This window comes from Macrobrachium nipponense, chromosome 21 (genome assembly GCF_015104395.2).
Source record: "Macrobrachium nipponense isolate FS-2020 chromosome 21, ASM1510439v2, whole genome shotgun sequence".
Lineage (NCBI taxonomy): Eukaryota > Metazoa > Arthropoda > Malacostraca > Decapoda > Palaemonidae > Macrobrachium > Macrobrachium nipponense.
The window spans coordinates 76647301-76664800 of NC_087212.1; the positions used below are offsets into that span (position 1 = coordinate 76647301).

Sequence of the window (17500 nt, forward strand, 5' to 3'; positions counted from 1 at the left end):
GGGTGTTATATGATTATCAAAATTGCCCTCATATATAGAAAATAAGAGTATTTTATTTTTTCTAACAAAATATGTGATTTTCCACATCTGTGAATGATGTTATATATGGCAAGATGTTTGATGAAAAAAAAATATATCAATGTAAATTATTCCTATCGCAGAACATAACTAGATTGTCATGTTGGCGAAAAATGAAAAGCAAGAAATAAACTTCATACAGTGGCGAAGAAGCGGCCGCGTCCAGGAAAATCGAACATTTTAGCCGAAAACCAGTGACGATAAAAGTCTTTAGAGATAAAACCGCCTTTGCGATAAAAGTTTTTACGAGTCACAAACCAACACCTGATTTAACCACTTGTCCTGACCAAACAGTCAATGTTTCTCTCTCTGTCTTCTTGTTTATTACCCCCTTTTTTTTCCATCAACTGTCTGTGTCTTGGCGATATAAGTCTCTCTCTCTCTCTCTCTCTCTCTCTCTCTCTCTCTCTCTCTCTCTCTCTCTCAGATAAATTGTATAATTATAATGTCGTATTCTAACTTCTCGGAAGTATTTGTGGAAAACATGATTTCTTTTACAGTGATTGCACATGAACACTGGTTGAAATGTAGTCTTGGTTCGCATTTCCTTCAGAATATCCTGGTGAAGATAGTTGTGTTAACTTCCTCTATCTTGCCTTTTGTCAGCCAGACGCAGAGGTGGGTAAAATTGACAGAACAGAAACTCAGATCTAGGCTACTTTCTATGAAGGTTTTCTGGGTTTTGATTCACGTACTTTGGGTATAATTTTAACCCGCTGGGTATAATTCTTTCTAGAGTCATATTCACAACACACACAAACACACACACACACACACACACACAACAGAGAGAGAGAGAGAGAGAGAGAGAGAGAGAGAGAGAGAGAGAGACCCATTAGAGCGCGTACACTTCCCAATGCCAGATATAGCACCTGCTAAAATTGCTACAAATGAGTATTCAGAATTTTCTTTTTTCTTTTGTAGGTAGGTATATGCTTTTAATAATGTGTCCTTGATTTTCAAGAATTTCTTCCTTTAATATTTATTGTCGTTTTAGAGAACTTTGGTGTTATGGCTGAAAGAGCAAGATAGGCAAAATAAAGTCCCGTAGTTACAAAAAATATACTTCCCATTTCCCAAATTAGCCAACATTAAAGTGGAATAAAATCAGTTAATAAAATGGAATAAAATGAATTAACTCTGACCCCCAAAAAACGTTAAACTATCGTTTTCCTCTCAAAATCATATTTAAGTAAGTACCCCCTCTTATCTCATTATGTCCGACTAATCATAACATTTTAATAAGTCATTAGAAGTTTTAGAGAATCCATTTTTCTATATGGTGACTTCGAATCCTTCTGAAATAAAGAGACCACAGTTATAACACCACTTTAACCATGAAAGTTAGTTAAAAGGAATGTGTACCGCACCACACTTCTCTTTCTCCGGACCCAATAATTATTACTTCAAAGGTTAACTTTTTCAAAGTTCTTTCTTACGTTTACCTTATTCGATGGGTCTGCAACACCTCGCAACACCTCTTCCAGGCTTGTTCCGCACTCTGTCACAAGCAATCAGTGAGTCCTCCCTCTTAGCACTTATCCCCCCATAATAAAAGTCATATACTGTTCGTTACGAACACACACGCAGACACACCCTATGTTGCACACACAAAACACGGGTGCTCCATGCCCGAAGCTTGTGATCTTCAAGGTGTCATCGACCTCAAAGTGCATTGGTTATCTATCGTGCCTGTTTTTTCGTTTCAGCATCTTAGAGGAATCAAGCGCTTGTCTCTAACCGACTTGTCTCTAACCAGAAATAGCTGAGATTAGCAATTCACTACCGTGCCTTTAAGATAGCTCAGCCACCTATGCCTTCTGTGTACTTCTGTCGCGCGCCACATCAGCTACTGGTGTATACTGGTTCATAATGTTTTAATTTGCCACATGATTTAGAGCTACTTCTGTTGCTGGGACCCTCGTACTCCGTCGGTTGCACAGGAGTTTGATAACTCCTACAACACATATTGTGAACATCATTATGGCTGCCATAACAGCGATCACTGGAACTGTGTAGCGTTCGTTGAAGAAGAACTCATCCCCATCATTATCCTCTAGTGGTGGAACTGTAACCATCTCCAATGTAGGCGGAGCTTTAACCGCCTCATGATTTCCGTGTAGGTGTTTCATGAACACCTTTGTAAATAATTGTAGATCCCAGCTGAGCACATGAACCATCTCAAAACAGCTCAGCATGCACCTTTATTAAGCGTCTGCGACCCCTGTTGGTGTATCCTAACACCCCCGTTGCTGAGCTGTAGATTTGACGTCTTCCGATGAAGGGATCGTAACCGCCACCTCGTCAACTTCAAATATCCTGTGACTCCCGTGCAAGTACATCTCGCACCCGCCTCGTAGAAGATTGTAGACTCCTGATTTGTCCCAGAATCGTCAGACGATCCACCGATGATATCTCGTCCATTGCAAAGGCGATCTGTAACATTGTCGCCCGTGTGTAGATCCGACCTCTGGTGTTATAGATCCAAGCTGTTTCAGTCGTCACCCTCGTGTAGAGTTGGGAATTCTCTAAAGTCATCGTGTGTCCATATTTGAAAAGTCTACATGATCATAGAACAACTAAAGTCTTGCTTTAATACATGAATCTGTCATCATCTAATATACCCAATCTCATAGTCAATTATTAAAAATTCCTCACTAAAATAAAATATGATCTTTACCCACTGAATCCTCATAACTAATCCTATATCTGACAAATATACTATCAAAAAACCCCATAATGCCTATACAGCAAAACCCCTGTAATGTTTATACATGTTAACCCCCATCAAATATATAATAGAAATGCTATGTAAAGCTTAACCCCGATTACAAGTTTCCCTTGTAGGAAAAAAATAATAATAATTCAACTTTTCCCATTACAAAATGTATAAGGAGAGAAAAAAAAACATATATATAATTCAGCGCTTTTCCATCCAAAACGCAGTATGTATCGTTACAGAATTTGCTGCTGCAACATATCCTATCGACCCGAATTGACCCCTTACATACTTCATCATGGAATGGCATCATCGTCATCTCTGAAAACGGTGCAAACCTCCGAGTAATCAACTCCAAAAGAAAATATCGGCAACCGGTCTCATCACAGCATTGTCAGCATTAAGCCACCTGTGTATACATCAAGTGCTCAAATCGCACTATGGACTTGTTTAGTCAGACTTGCAACCTCAGAAATCATCATTCCTTTAAATGGCCCAAAAATCTTTACTGATACTATAGAACCATATTCCTCAAAAATTATCCCTAGGACATCCTAAAAGGTGCCCAAAAATTGTCCTTGAAAATGTAACTCATTCATGATACCACAATGCAGTAGTGCCACCCCCCCCCCCCCCCCCACCCCCCCCCCCCCCAAGAGCCATAGTACCAAAAGAACCACAATACCCACCTCTTTGGCTCATAAAACCACAGATCACCACCAAAAATTATAACCACAAAAAATTCACCACCAAAATAGCCACAAAAAATTCAGCCCCAAAAATTCACCACCAAAATAGCCATAAAAAATTCAGCCCCAAAAAACCAATACAGCTAAGGATCACCACACGGACCTCTTATAATATTTCTCAGCTTAACAGAAATTTCCCATACTTTCCACCGCGTTTTTCCTCATGAAATAATTACCTCTGGTTTTTACGCCAAATCGCTGCAGTTTGCGCATAATAAGAAAAATGGCAGAAGAAATGAAAGAGAAAAAAACATTACATTAAACTGACTAATCACATTGCATCATCAATTTGTGAAACCAGAAAAAAAATGCAACTGCACGATATTATATGAGTTAATTACGACCAACCTGTTTTTTCATCTCAGATTATAAATCTGTTTCCATTCTTTTCCTCAATGGCTCTAAAAGGACCTTCAAATTTCGGACCCAATTTGTAATTTGGTTTATTTCTCACATTGATTTTTAGAAATGCCTTGTCTCCAACACTGATTTTAACATCAGATGTTTTACTATTGGCCTTGAGATTACGGCTGAGACAAGCATGTCTCTCCTTCGCTGTGGAAATTAATGCTCCGATTGTATCTTCTCCATGATGAGGTATAGTTAACAGATCAAATGTGCCTCGTGCTTGGCAACCAAACAAAGCTTCAAATGGAGACATTTTAATGGAATCACTAACCATAGTGTTAATGTTATGTGTAACAACATCTATATATCTGTCCCAGTTTTTATCATTTCCACCTACAGTCTTCCTGAGAGCTTCAAGCACTTTCCTGTTTGCTCATTCACATAATCCATTAACTTCAGGTCTGTATGGAATAATTGTTACTTTCTGTACCCCGGCCACTGTCGGTCAATAAAACCTCGGGTGAGCCATACCTGCAAATAATACCATTGAAAAATGCTATAGCTATTTCTTCACCTGTTTTATGCATAAGTGGAAAAATTTCTACTATCCTCGTAAGTTCATCTATTATCACTAACTGGTACTTATTCGCATATCTAGGTTCACAAAAATTTCCTAGGATATCCATATGTATTCTCTGAAAAGGTCTATTCGGTATCAGATATGACCTTAATTTGCAAGAAGTTATCCTTGCAGGTTTGCAAGCATTGCATACTGTACAGTTTTTCACAAAATTTTACACATCTTTACCCATATTTTTCCAAATATATTTAGCACGCACCTCATTTTACGTATTTTCTATCGCCAAGTGTGGACTACCGAACCTGCAATGTACTATCTCCAAAACCTCTGGAATTAGGACTTTCAGAATTACGATCTTTTTCGTGTCTCCTTTACTTTCACTAGTCTTTAATTTATTTTTAATTTTCCTGACCAACAGATTACCTTCTAATTCTAAACTCGAAAAAGGTAACTTACAACGTTTCCTGACTAATTCCCCTCTAAGAAACGCTTTTGCGTCTGCCAAGATTTCATCTTCATCCTGCCTTTGCTCTATGAGACTCATATCCCATTGTATAGAATCGCTAGTAACTAGCATAACTTGAGATCCTTCTGTGTCATAAAAATTTCTACTAAGGGCATCCACGACTACATTTAATTTGCCTTCTATATATTTGAGATTTGCATCAAAGTCCCTGATAGTTAAAAACCATCGAGCTCTTTTAGGTGACAAATCGGGCTTATTAAAAAGATCCAATAATGGCTTGTGGTTTGTAAGGACTTCTACTTTATTCCCCATCAGTAGCATTTTAAAATGAACCAAACCTGATACTATTGCAAAGGCTTCTTTATCTACGGTAGCCATTAATCTTTCATTGCTGCCCTTTGTCCTAAACTTCCTGCTTTAAAACGCTATGGGATTGAATTTCCCATCAAACTTTTGCATAAGGCAAGTATCTATACCCTCCTGACTGGCATCAGTCACTAATGTGAATGGTTTGCTGAAATCTGGAAATTTCAGAATTGGGGGATTCATTAACGCATCCTTAAGTTTCTGAAAATGAAACTGAATGTCTTCCCGCAATATATCTGTTAGAGGAACTACTATGTTAGAAAAACCTTTCACAAATCTACGGAAAACCCCCGCCATACCCAGGAATGACTTAATTTCTTTCTTTTATATTGGGGTGCAAAAATACGCTATTGCTTTGACTTTATCGTCGTTTACTCTAACCCCTTCCTTGGATATGACATGACCTAAATATGTGATTTGCTTTTTCAAGAAGGAACACTTAGCTAGCTTAATTTTCAAACCTGCTAATCTAAGTTTCCTAAGTACTTCCTTAAGCAATTCCAGGTTTTGCACGATCGAGTCTGTTGCAATTAATATATCATCCACGTACACGAAAACATTTTTACCCAATAACCCATGCAAAACTGTGTTCACCAACCTGGTAAAGGTCATCTGACTGCCTGATAAACCGATAGGCATCCGCGTAAATTCATAGTGTCCCTTGGGCACTGAAAAGGTCGTATATTTCCTACTATTCTCACTAAGAGGGACCTGCAGAAACCCCTGCACTAAATCAATTGAACTATAAATATTATGTCCCCCGATTTCTACGAAAAGATCTGGGATACATGCGACTGTATAACAGTCAGGGATTGTTTTTTCATTCAAACATCTAAAATCGACTCATACTCGGACGGAACCATCCTTCTTAGGCACTGCTAACAGAGGAAAGTTATGGAGACACACTATTTCTAATGATTCCTTCCTCTTCCCATTTATTGACCTCTTATTCTAACTGTTCTCTGATATTGAAAGGTATGTGGTATGCAGGAATAAAAATAGGTTTTGTACCTTTTTCTAAGTTTACCTTATGTTCTAACACATTAGTTAATCCCCGTTTATCCCCTAGTAAAGCTACTGTGTCCCCAAATTCTGCCAAGAGCTCGCTTACCACTTCTATATGCTCATTATAATCCGCATTAGCTAAATGTTCTCTGAATATTCGGTTCCTTGATTGCATTTCTGCCACTGAACCACTGTGGAGATCTACCACATATGTATTCTTCTGGTATTTCCTAACTTTATCAGTACAGTTCAGTAATTCTGTCCATGTAACACCAGTGTTTGATACACTGTTCACTGATGCAGTGCTAATAACCCATCTTAGTTTCTCACTACCCTCAATTACACATACTTCCCCGGGTTTTTCACTTCCCTCAATTTGACTTTTACCATAGTCTTTGAACCTGGTATTAAAATAACATCCCCTGATAACACACATTTATATTTTTGGTTAGTACCTCCCCATTCCATGATCCTATAAATATCACCACCCGTGGTTCTCATTGCATCCACCAAGACCCCATTGTTTAGTATCAGTAATAGTATCAGCATTAGAATCAGTATCACCACCCATAACGCCCTTGTCACACCCACCAAAATTGTTACCACCGTGGCCACAATATCCCGTCTAACATCACCGCAGTCATTCCCTGTATCATCAGTGTGGGTTTTGGTATCACAACTCCCCATATCCCCGGTATCATCACCATTAGCACTGCCAAATGCACCCCCATTTTCAATAATCTCCATATCCTCAGTTTCACTTGCGTCCTCATAAGGGATAAAAACACCAGGTATTCCAACTGTTATACCACTAACACCTGCATGGACCAAAATCTTGTGTCTTCTACAAGCAGGATGGCCCAGCAAAAGTCTGTTGCCCAATGCAACCCCTTTTATAATAAAAAATGGTTCTATTAACACTCTATCACCCGGAGTAAACCATATTCCAACAAAACCCAGGGTGTTTAATCTATGGGCTTGCATATCACACACCGTCTCCGTTGAGGATTTCAAAGTGTAATGGGAGAACATGGATTGATACAAATTATGATCCATTAAGATTATACTAGCGCCAATGTCAATAAAGACCGGGATATCAACATCCTCCACTGTTCCATATACTATAGGCCTGGGCTCTGGGGCGTCCCCCACGAGACCACAATGGCACGTACAAATTATCTGTACCCTTTTTGTTATTCGGCTTTCCAAAAATTGCGCCAATCCCTTTGCCCTCTTAAGTGACCTGCTTGGGAAGTTCACATAATGTAACTCCCGGACTTTTGAGGTGTAGGTCTCGCATCATTCCGTATCTGAGACGGACAAGCTTGCCAATAGTGATCCACACTTACACATTCCACAATATTTGACTCTACATACTTTCTTTGTGTGCCCTGGTTTATTACAATTGTAGCAAAGCAAATGCTGTTGCCTTTGATCGATCGATCCTCTATTATATTCCACTTTTGCACACAAACGGAGAGAAGGAAATTATGTGTCTCATTGCACTGTATTTCTCGGACTGGTCCCATTAAAAAATGTACTATCCACCGTGAGACATTTGGACATATGTTTCGGCATTTGGGCATAAATTAATTCTTCGTCTGATGTAGGTCCAATCTTTTCATCAAAACTGTCTACTATTGTGTCTGGTACGTCATATAAAAGCATTGCAAAATGGATCAATTTATGTAAATTGTCGAGTGAGACACTATCCCCATTAACCCATTTAGAAGTTTTCAATTTCTGTATCCATTCTCCCACTGAGTCAAAAAGTTTTGAGCTATGCTCAATAAGGCTTGTTGTGCCTTTCCGGATTTTGTACAGCCCTCTCAAATCTCTCACCATATCACCATGTTCCTTTGAGCCATAAGCCGCTCTTAAAAATGCTTGTAATTTGGTCCATGACCGACACTTTGTATACTGAAAACTCCTACACCTGTAGAATAAATCCCCTTTATTGAAATCTGACAAGGCTTTTGCCTATGTGAATGCCTCTATATCATCTTTAATTCCCTTGGTGTTTAAATAGTTATCACCCCCTTAATAAAAATTTGCACTAGTTGAGAAAGAACGCCGTCTACAATGCCACGGAACGGGCTGACACCCCCACGTACACTTGTTATTCTGTGACCCAGGGTCTGGTTCCCACTTGCATCAGCCATTTTGCTTTCTTTATGAAAACCCATATACTTCAGGATCTGCCCCGACCTCAGTAACATTGATATATTTATGCACACACAAACCCCAACCTAAAAAAAATTAATAATAATCATCCACCAATAAAAGATAAAATAAACATGCACCACGCCCAACAAACCGCTATATGAACTCACCACTGCTCAGGTTCATGGCCAATCAGCTGACTTATCTAATACAAGGTCACGCTGGGAACAAACAACGAGAAGAAAATCAGTTCGAGAGAAAACATATGTTGAACCCTTAAACTGCTTGAATCAGCATCTGTTCACTCTGGCTGCCTCTCTCTCTCTCTCTCTCTCTCTCTCTCTCTCTCTCTCTCCTCTCTCTCTCTCTCTCTCTTTCATGCCAAGCATAAAAACAAAACTCACAATACCACTTTTCCCCTGTATTTATTTTTTAACACAAAACCACTAATGTCCACCGAATCTCGAGGGACATCAAAATAAAACACACTTTTGATTAAATTAACACCAATAGAAAGAGAAAAAAAAGGAAGGAAACAAAATTATAGTCACGTCTTCATAGAACCGAAGTCGGTACCTGTCCACATATTGCAACCGCACGTAATTCATTCCCATTACGACACACATACACTTTTCCACCCCCCTGAACACAGAAACACTTGTTTACACTACACTACAGCTAAGGAAACTGCCTGCAGCCCCGCACTAGTTACCTTGCAACTTAAGTCAGCAATAAAGCAAGTTACCCGATACATAATTACAAACACCCTCCCCAAAATATGCCTAATCTTTATCCCACCGCTACCACCAATCTCTTGAACGGGTTTTAAGGTCAAATGACACTCGTTTAAACAAAATGAAATAAACTTCTACTGGCAACTAAACCTACCCTCTCTCCGTTGCTAGTCATTCTGGGGAGTTGGCTGAAAGAGCAAGCTAGGGAAAATAAAGTACCGTAGTTACAAAAAATATACTTATTATTTACCAAATTAGCTAACATTAAAGTGGAATAAAATCAATTAATAAAATGGAATAAAATGAATTAACTCTGACCCCCCCAAAAAACGTTAAACTATCGTTTTCCTCTCAAAATCATATTTAAGTAAGTATCCTCTCTTATCTCATTACGTCCGATTAATCACAACATTTTAATAAGTCAATAGAAGTCTTAGAGAATCTATTTTTCTATATGGTGACTTCGAATCCATCTGAAATAAAGAGACCACAATTATAACACCACTTTCACCATGAAAGTTAGTTAAAAGGAATGTGTACCGCACCACACTTCTCTTTCTCCGGACCCAATAATTATTACTTCAAAGGTTAACTTTTTCAAAGTTCTTTCTTACATTACCTTATTCGATTGGTCTGCAACACTCTGTCACAAGCAATCAGTGAGTCCTCCCTCCCCAGAATAAGAGTCTTATACTGTTCATTACGAACACACATGCAGACACACCCTATGTTGCACACACCAAACACGGGTGCTCCATGCCCGAAGCTTGTGATCAAGGCGTCATCGACCTCAAAGTGCATTAGTCATCTATCGTGCCTGTTTTTTCATTTCAGCATCTTCGAGGAATCCAGCGCTTGTCTCTAAGCGACTTGTCTCTAACCAGAAAGAGCTGAGATTAGCAATTCACTACCGTGCCTTTAAGATATATATATATATATATATATATATATATATATATATATATATATATATATATAATATATATATATATATATATATATATATATATATATATATATATATATATATATATATATTATACCACAATGGCAGATAGTTGCTAAGAACTCAAAGTGGGAGAAGGATAGACATGTAGAAATCATATATACTTGATGACAACTGATTGAAGTTTGTGGACCACGACTGCCCCATTTTAAAGGCTGGAAATACAATAAATTTATAAATATCAAAACGACTCAGACGAAAATTGAATTAGGATATCATTGTTATTGGAGAAATAAGTCATTCATAAATTTACATTGAAATACACAAAGAGAAGGTACACCTACATGCTAAGCAGAACAGGTCGAATAACAAGGGCACTTCAAGGTTCCAGGAAAACTCGCCGAAAGGTTTAGAGGCGAGACAGAGGGCTGGGAGGTTAACCGGGAAATAATTTGTTAAATAAATAAGAATTCAATCATTGTCATGAGTTGTTCATTCGAGGTTCTATCCAGTACCTCAAAGTTATCATATTTAATTTTTTTGTTTACATTTATGTACATGATTAGGGTTCGATACTTTGAACTGTTCTATAAGGAATACCACGATGTGAGTCTATAATGATCGTTTTGAAACCACGATTTTTGGAAAACCACATTTACATACTGGAAAGTAACTTTTACAGCCATTGCCTTTTTGACTTATGTGCAGCCCACATAAGACCCTAGATCACATATTGGGGAAGAGTCATATATGGGGCAACTAAATTTGTGTAATATACCAGTGGTTATTATATTGCTTAGTTTTTATATTTATTTAAACAGGGAGTCCATCCATATATTCAGAGGCTTTCTATGTATCACCATTATATTAATATGCCGAAATATGAGGTGGCCGGTAATAATGCCACAGAATAAAATGTCACAAATGCGGCTAGGAAAAAAAATCACGATTAATTTACAGTCTTTTGTTTATATTTTTTACGGTAATCCCCAACGAGATTGTACTAAACTCGTTTCAAAGGTGGCTACATGCCGGGTCAAAACCCTTAGGGTCATTACCTGGGAATAATTAATGTGATTTCTTTCCTCGCCGAAATTGTGACATTTGCCCCTGTGACTTATTTCCTGCTATTTTTTTGGGGGGGGACAGTAGATACAGCGAATCTTGCAATAAGAGCTCTGTTTAAAATTTGTTAACGTATTTTAAAGATAGTTTGAATTGATATTTTTGTCAGCCAAACATTTGTGAGGATCATTACTTCTTCATGAAACGAGATCCATTCCGGAGTCAAACTAAAAGTCTTATGTAAAAGGGTCGACATGAATTTAACTTCAAGTCAAAAAGGCAATGGCTGCAAAAGTTACTTCCCAGTATGTAAATGTGGTTTTCCAAAAATCGTGGTTTCAAAACGATCATTATTCCTAAGAGCTAAAGCCTCTGAAATGGAAGGCTTGATAGAATGTTCGTATTCAGACCATTTAGTATAATAATTCAGACAAGCTTTCCTTTGAGAAGCTTTAGTTCCTAGGAATAATAATCATTTTAGATACCACGATTTTGAGAAAAAACGCATTAATGGGACTGGAAAATGACTTCTATAGCCATTGCCTTTCTAAGTTAAAGTCATCTCGACCCTTTTGCATAGAGCTTTCAGTGTGAATCCGAGATGGATCTCATTCCTTGTGGAAATAATGTATCTTCGCAAATGTCTTCTTGACAACTGCTTCCATTTGAATGTCCTTTAGGTACGTGAACAAATTTATAAATGTGAATGGGTTTTTCACTGGTACTGATAGTTTGAGCCCCACCAATTTTCACATCTTGTAAGCTGACGCAGCTATAAGCTTCACGAATTTTCTGTATTTTGGAGAGAGATCTCAACTATTTCTCATGTTAATACTGATTAGAAAATACATCTCATTATATTGTTATGTACTGAAAGTAGAGCTGTGTTTTCTAACGGTAGAACGGAAATATGTAATTTGGTGCTGCTGCTACTACTACTACACTTGTCATGTTATAATGGCAAACAATACTTCGGGCATATGTTGATTCCACTTTGAGCAAAGCATTCAGGCATAACCAGTCCAAAAGGTTGAAATTGATAAAATGATATCGGGTTAAATAACACAGACATGACCGTAAATTCGCCATTTCTTCTTATCCCCACAGGGCAGTCTCGGGGGACCTCTCAAGAAGCCATAAACAAGTGACCAGTGATAAAAAAGAAAGAAAAAAAAAACGATGGCTGCTGAGACATCCTCCACTTCCTCCTCCTCCGGTTGCCAGAGGCAGAGGTCGCTCAAGGACCGACTCAAGGAAGGAATTCCTTTCTCCTTCGCGAACCAGTGAGTACTTCCTTTCTTGCCTGTTTCTATTGATTTCAGGATACGTAGGATAAGACTGGTTGTTTTTCCTCTTACAATTATTTTTTGTATTTGTAGGATAAGGCGTGTTGCTGTCGTCTCCCGGTTAACAATGAAATATTTTTTTCTCTTTTTCTATATTGTGCAACATTCCTTGATTATTTGCTCTTCCCTTCGAGAAGTATTTAAAAACTAGCTTTTATGTGGGTAAAAACTATCGTCCGCTCAGTACTCTGTGATTTGCATGGATGAACCATATACTTGGTTTCATAGAGTTTCATATGCATTTTACGAAAATTTCACACACACACACGCCCAAGGGCAAGGGCAAGGGCGTGATTCCCGCCTCTGGGCGATACTTGTAGTTTTCTTTGCTGTTGGTAGTCCTGTCCAGGGGTGTACCACTAGTAAAGTCCAGCGCCACAGTGAATATTTCGGTCAAACCCGGCCACGGTATATATATATATATATATATATATATATATATATATATATATATATATATATATATATATATATATATATATATATATACATATATATACATACATACATACATACATATATATATATATATATATATATATATATATATATATATATACATACACATATGTGAATGTATATACGTATACACACACGCACACACAAATATATATATATAATATATATATATATATATATATATATATATATACACAATATGCATATATATCTACATATATGTGTATAGTATAGTTGATCTGGATATATTCTAGAGTAGTTGTTGTAAATGCGTTGATGAGTTTTTACTTTAAAAACTCGTGGTTCGTAATACGCAGACTTATTTTTCTCAGTGGCTTGATTAATTATGGTTTATGGAATATCCATACTTTCTACTTCCGAGGAAATGAGGTCTCGTAATTAATCTAATAATTTCTCTATATATTGGTGATCGCCATCCTTTACTCAATCTGAGTATTTTGGCAAAACACCATCCTGATTTGTTTGCATTTGGACATCTTTATTTTCAGATTTAATATTTAGTAATTCATGCCCACTTTACCTTCCATATGAAATATATATGAATTATGTGCATATTGTACATACAGACATAGCCTTTACACTTTGTTGCTCTCATTCTAATACATGCGTAACCGTAAGAGACACTTAATCTCATATAGTTGCAAAACAAATTCTTGAAAACAGAAAACTTGCGTAACATATCTGATGTGTGTTTACAGTTTCTCGATTCATATCCTTTATGCCTGAGTTTTCTCATTTGAGTGTTTGTGTCGCAAGTAAAAGAAGCTTAAGACTATTGGTAGTAAAAAATAAGTCTTAGAATAGGATATGTTGAAGATATAGAAAAGAGAGAGACGGCAGAACATTTTCTTGACAAGTCTGTTGACCCCTGGAACATGAGTTAGACAAGTCTGTTGACCCCTGGAACATGAAGTTAGGACACCGCAGCCATTTGTTAAACATTGTTTGTTAATATAACAACGGATAGAGAACTAAGCTCTAAAGTAGCTCACATTCTCCAGAACGGGATTCATTTGCAGAATCGAATTTTTCACTGAAGATGAACTAATTACGACATCATACAAATAACAAGGAAAAGTAAAACAAAAGCATATCTAAAAGAGACCTTAGAGTCTTCTCACAAACAAAGTATATAACAGTACAAAAGTTTGGCCCCAAAAAACTGCATAGCTTGAATTTCCCAAGGACTATATTATATATATCCCTAGCAATAATACAAGCTCATAAAAAGAAATTGCGTTTTGCAGGTTAAGTAAATCCATAAGGGGGTTTGATGAATTTTGTAGACGAAATATTTTGGGAATATTTCGTCTCAAGTGACTCATACCTTTTTCACCTACCTTATTAGATGTCCAACTATTTATCACATCAATATGTTCGATAAAAACAGATTATTATAAAAAGTAACCTTCAACTGAGTGGTGTTGTTCAGCCAAAGAGTAGTGATAAGAATGATTATCATCATCATCATATGAATTTCTCCGTAAGAGAGTGTGAGAAATTCAGCGATGGGAAGTGAAAAGAAACAGTGTGAGACACAAGGACGTAAGGAGTATGGAAACCGGAAACTAATCACCAAGAATCATAGACAGAATACCGTGGCTAAATCCTGAAAAGTTCCTTGAAAGCCATGCAAGCGTATCTGTCACTTCTTTAATGAATACAGTTATATGTAATGAGGTCCACCCTCTCAGGATGGGACTTGGTGTGACAGGTGAGGTAATGAAAATTTGTGAGAGTATAAGGGACAGCAGGTAAACATACACTTCCTCCTGGGGGGAGATAACAACGGGTCCTAGGTTAGGTTAGAAAGCATCCTTCAACTATTGTAGGAAGTCTGCTGAGGAGTAGGAGAGGACGCTGAGTGTACTATCAATAGAGATATAATTTTCTTTGCCAAAGCGCAATGTAATTTAGGGTCCTATCCGACAACACATCTGAAAAACAACTGAAAAACAACCTCGATAGTTGGTTTAGGTAAAAACTCCTTTCATGTCCCACTACGTCAGTTTCCATTTGAAAAGAGATCGAAAAATGAAAAGGAACGAAATGTTGGAGCAGTGTGCTGCTGAAAACACGTTCTTCTGTAGAGTTTGTGGAATCCTCCTCTTCCATTTCCCCTGTTTTTTGTTGCTTCGGCCTTAAACATTTTCTATCCCTGACATCGAGTGCAGGATGCAGCAGCAGCAGCGTTGAACGACCCTTAATTATCTTCGCTTGTGGTGGTCCTCCCTTCCCCTCCCCATTATTATTTCACTGTTTTTATTGATTTACTCTGGTTTTATAATTTATCGGTTTGTTATTTATTTGATAGTTGCTTTCGAAAGGGATGTACGGAAGGATTTTTAAGGAACTTCGCACATCATCTTTTACGCGCAAAAGAAGCCAGATATCAAGGGAATCCACCGTAACATTTCCCAGCCGCCAATTTTGGCACGTATTTGAATCAGAAAAAAATATTTCAAAAAGGGGCTCATTTCTAGGATAATTAGTACTGTCGATCGCAAGTTCTTTAGAATTTAATGTGAAGCAAGAAATGTTTTGCGGATAAAAGGGTTCAAAGTGCCATAGCAACAATATTGATTTTTTCAAAGAAAGAAAAGCTGGGAACGGAAGACGTCATTCCGATCTTTCGTTCTTTAAAGCGAAGGAGGAATGACGCCGTTTTCATGACAGCTTAATGATGCTTATCAGCATCACATCTGAAGTATCTCTCTGAGGGAGTTCCTTTATCCAGGACCGATCATATATGCAATATTTCAACTATTCCTCAACCGTCCATATCAAAGCGGTGAAATAAAACATTAATGTTCACGCCTTCTACGTTAAAGCTATAGTAAGTTCAATATTTGCCAGTGTCATGCATTCGAACATTCACAGACATTTAAAGAAAACTAATCGTAATAAATTAGATTAGAACTTGAAAATACAAATAACAGTACACCGTCTTCATTACCGTTTCCTTAAAAAAAAAAATTTACATTATGGCTAAGTTTCTTGAAAGGAAAGGTTCAGGCCCAACGATCAATTCACAGGAAATTGATTATGTATTTGGCTTTAGTTAAACTCAAAGGAAAAAATTTTGTCTTAGTGAAGGATATTTTTTTTCTGACAAATTCCCTATCGTTGTAACTAAGCAGATATGCGACTTTTTCTTTATACAACAAAGTTGAATTCTTTAATGCATTACCTACATACACACATATGCACACACATAGTACCCTTGAATAAGTGTTGACTTTCAGACACACACACACACACAACACACATATATATATATATATATATATATATATATATATATATATATATATATATATATATATATATATATATTGTTCAAAATTCCACGTCGTCTCCTCCCAGAAAATACATTTACATTGAAAATTTAGGCCTTGACTAGAGGACAAGGGGTTTGAACAAAAAAAAAAAAAGGTTGAAAAACTAAACTTCTCTGGCATAAGGCCGGGTTTACCGAAGAGGGAGGAATTTACATAAAAGCTGGACTCTAGTTTTAAAAGCACTGTATTTACATAAATTTACAGAGGTCCAGGAAACACAAGGGTAGGTGAACTATTCTCAGTCCACCCGAACGCTTGGGGGAGCAGCCCGGCCACGTGTTTAGGAAAATTGCGCAATGGAGCAAAATTGCAAGCTTCGAAGGACTTCCAAGTTCTACCACAGCCAGGCACGGCATTTGTCTGCAAGTAGAGGGGGCAAAGCATAAGGCAGGGCACATGTGGGCGAACTTTACTCGCTGTTTTCTCTCAATCAAAAGGCCACTCAGGGAGGGAATGAAATGACTGGGAAATTTACACAGCAGAAACTATTTCGTGGCTTAAATTCACTAGGGGAATGTTACTAGTATCACAGGGGAGTAATTAGAGAATTGAGCCCAGATGGCGAAGGGGAATGAAACACTGTACAAGTCGCCTTGGAAAATGAAATGAAATACAGACAAAGATAAAATAATTGCCTGGTTGAAATGGACACTATGGACTTTTAAAATATACTTGGTCTTCCCAAAGGCTTGGGAAAGCAGGTCCTGGAGGAGGGAGGGGGCTGGGGGGGGGGTGAGCAGCATCTGGTAAGAGGCCAGTGGTCTGACCTAGCCGAGGTTTCGTCGTCTTCTGAGGCCTCTCTCTGGATTCAAGGCCTTTTCAAGCTTTCTCCTGGATAGCTCCTCCCACTATGCCTGTAGGGGTTATTCCAACAACCAATGGGAGAAGAGGATAGCTTTTCAAAAGAAAAAGGAGAATGGATTCTAAAGTCGAAGGGGCAACTCGTATAGATACATTAAACTTGGGTTAAAGATTAATTCTTTCCTTGGTTCTAGCTAAAATCTTGAACAAATATATATATATATATATATATATATATATATATATATATATATATATATGCTTAAAAAATCACAGTAGATGCACGTGACTTCATAAATAAGCGAATTCCACA

General features: G+C 37.6%; 1 protein-coding gene across 1 annotated transcript in view; it reads left to right on the plus strand.

Moving 5' to 3' along the window:
• Positions 1-17500, plus strand: part of LOC135198187 (oxidation resistance protein 1-like) — a 1642352-nt gene that overhangs the window by 508049 nt on the left and 1116803 nt on the right. The window contains exon 3 of the mRNA XM_064225746.1: positions 12327-12502. Within this exon, the coding sequence (XP_064081816.1) occupies positions 12399-12502 (104 nt within the window). The 5' untranslated portion in view covers positions 12327-12398. The remainder of the gene's footprint in view (positions 1-12326; positions 12503-17500) is intronic.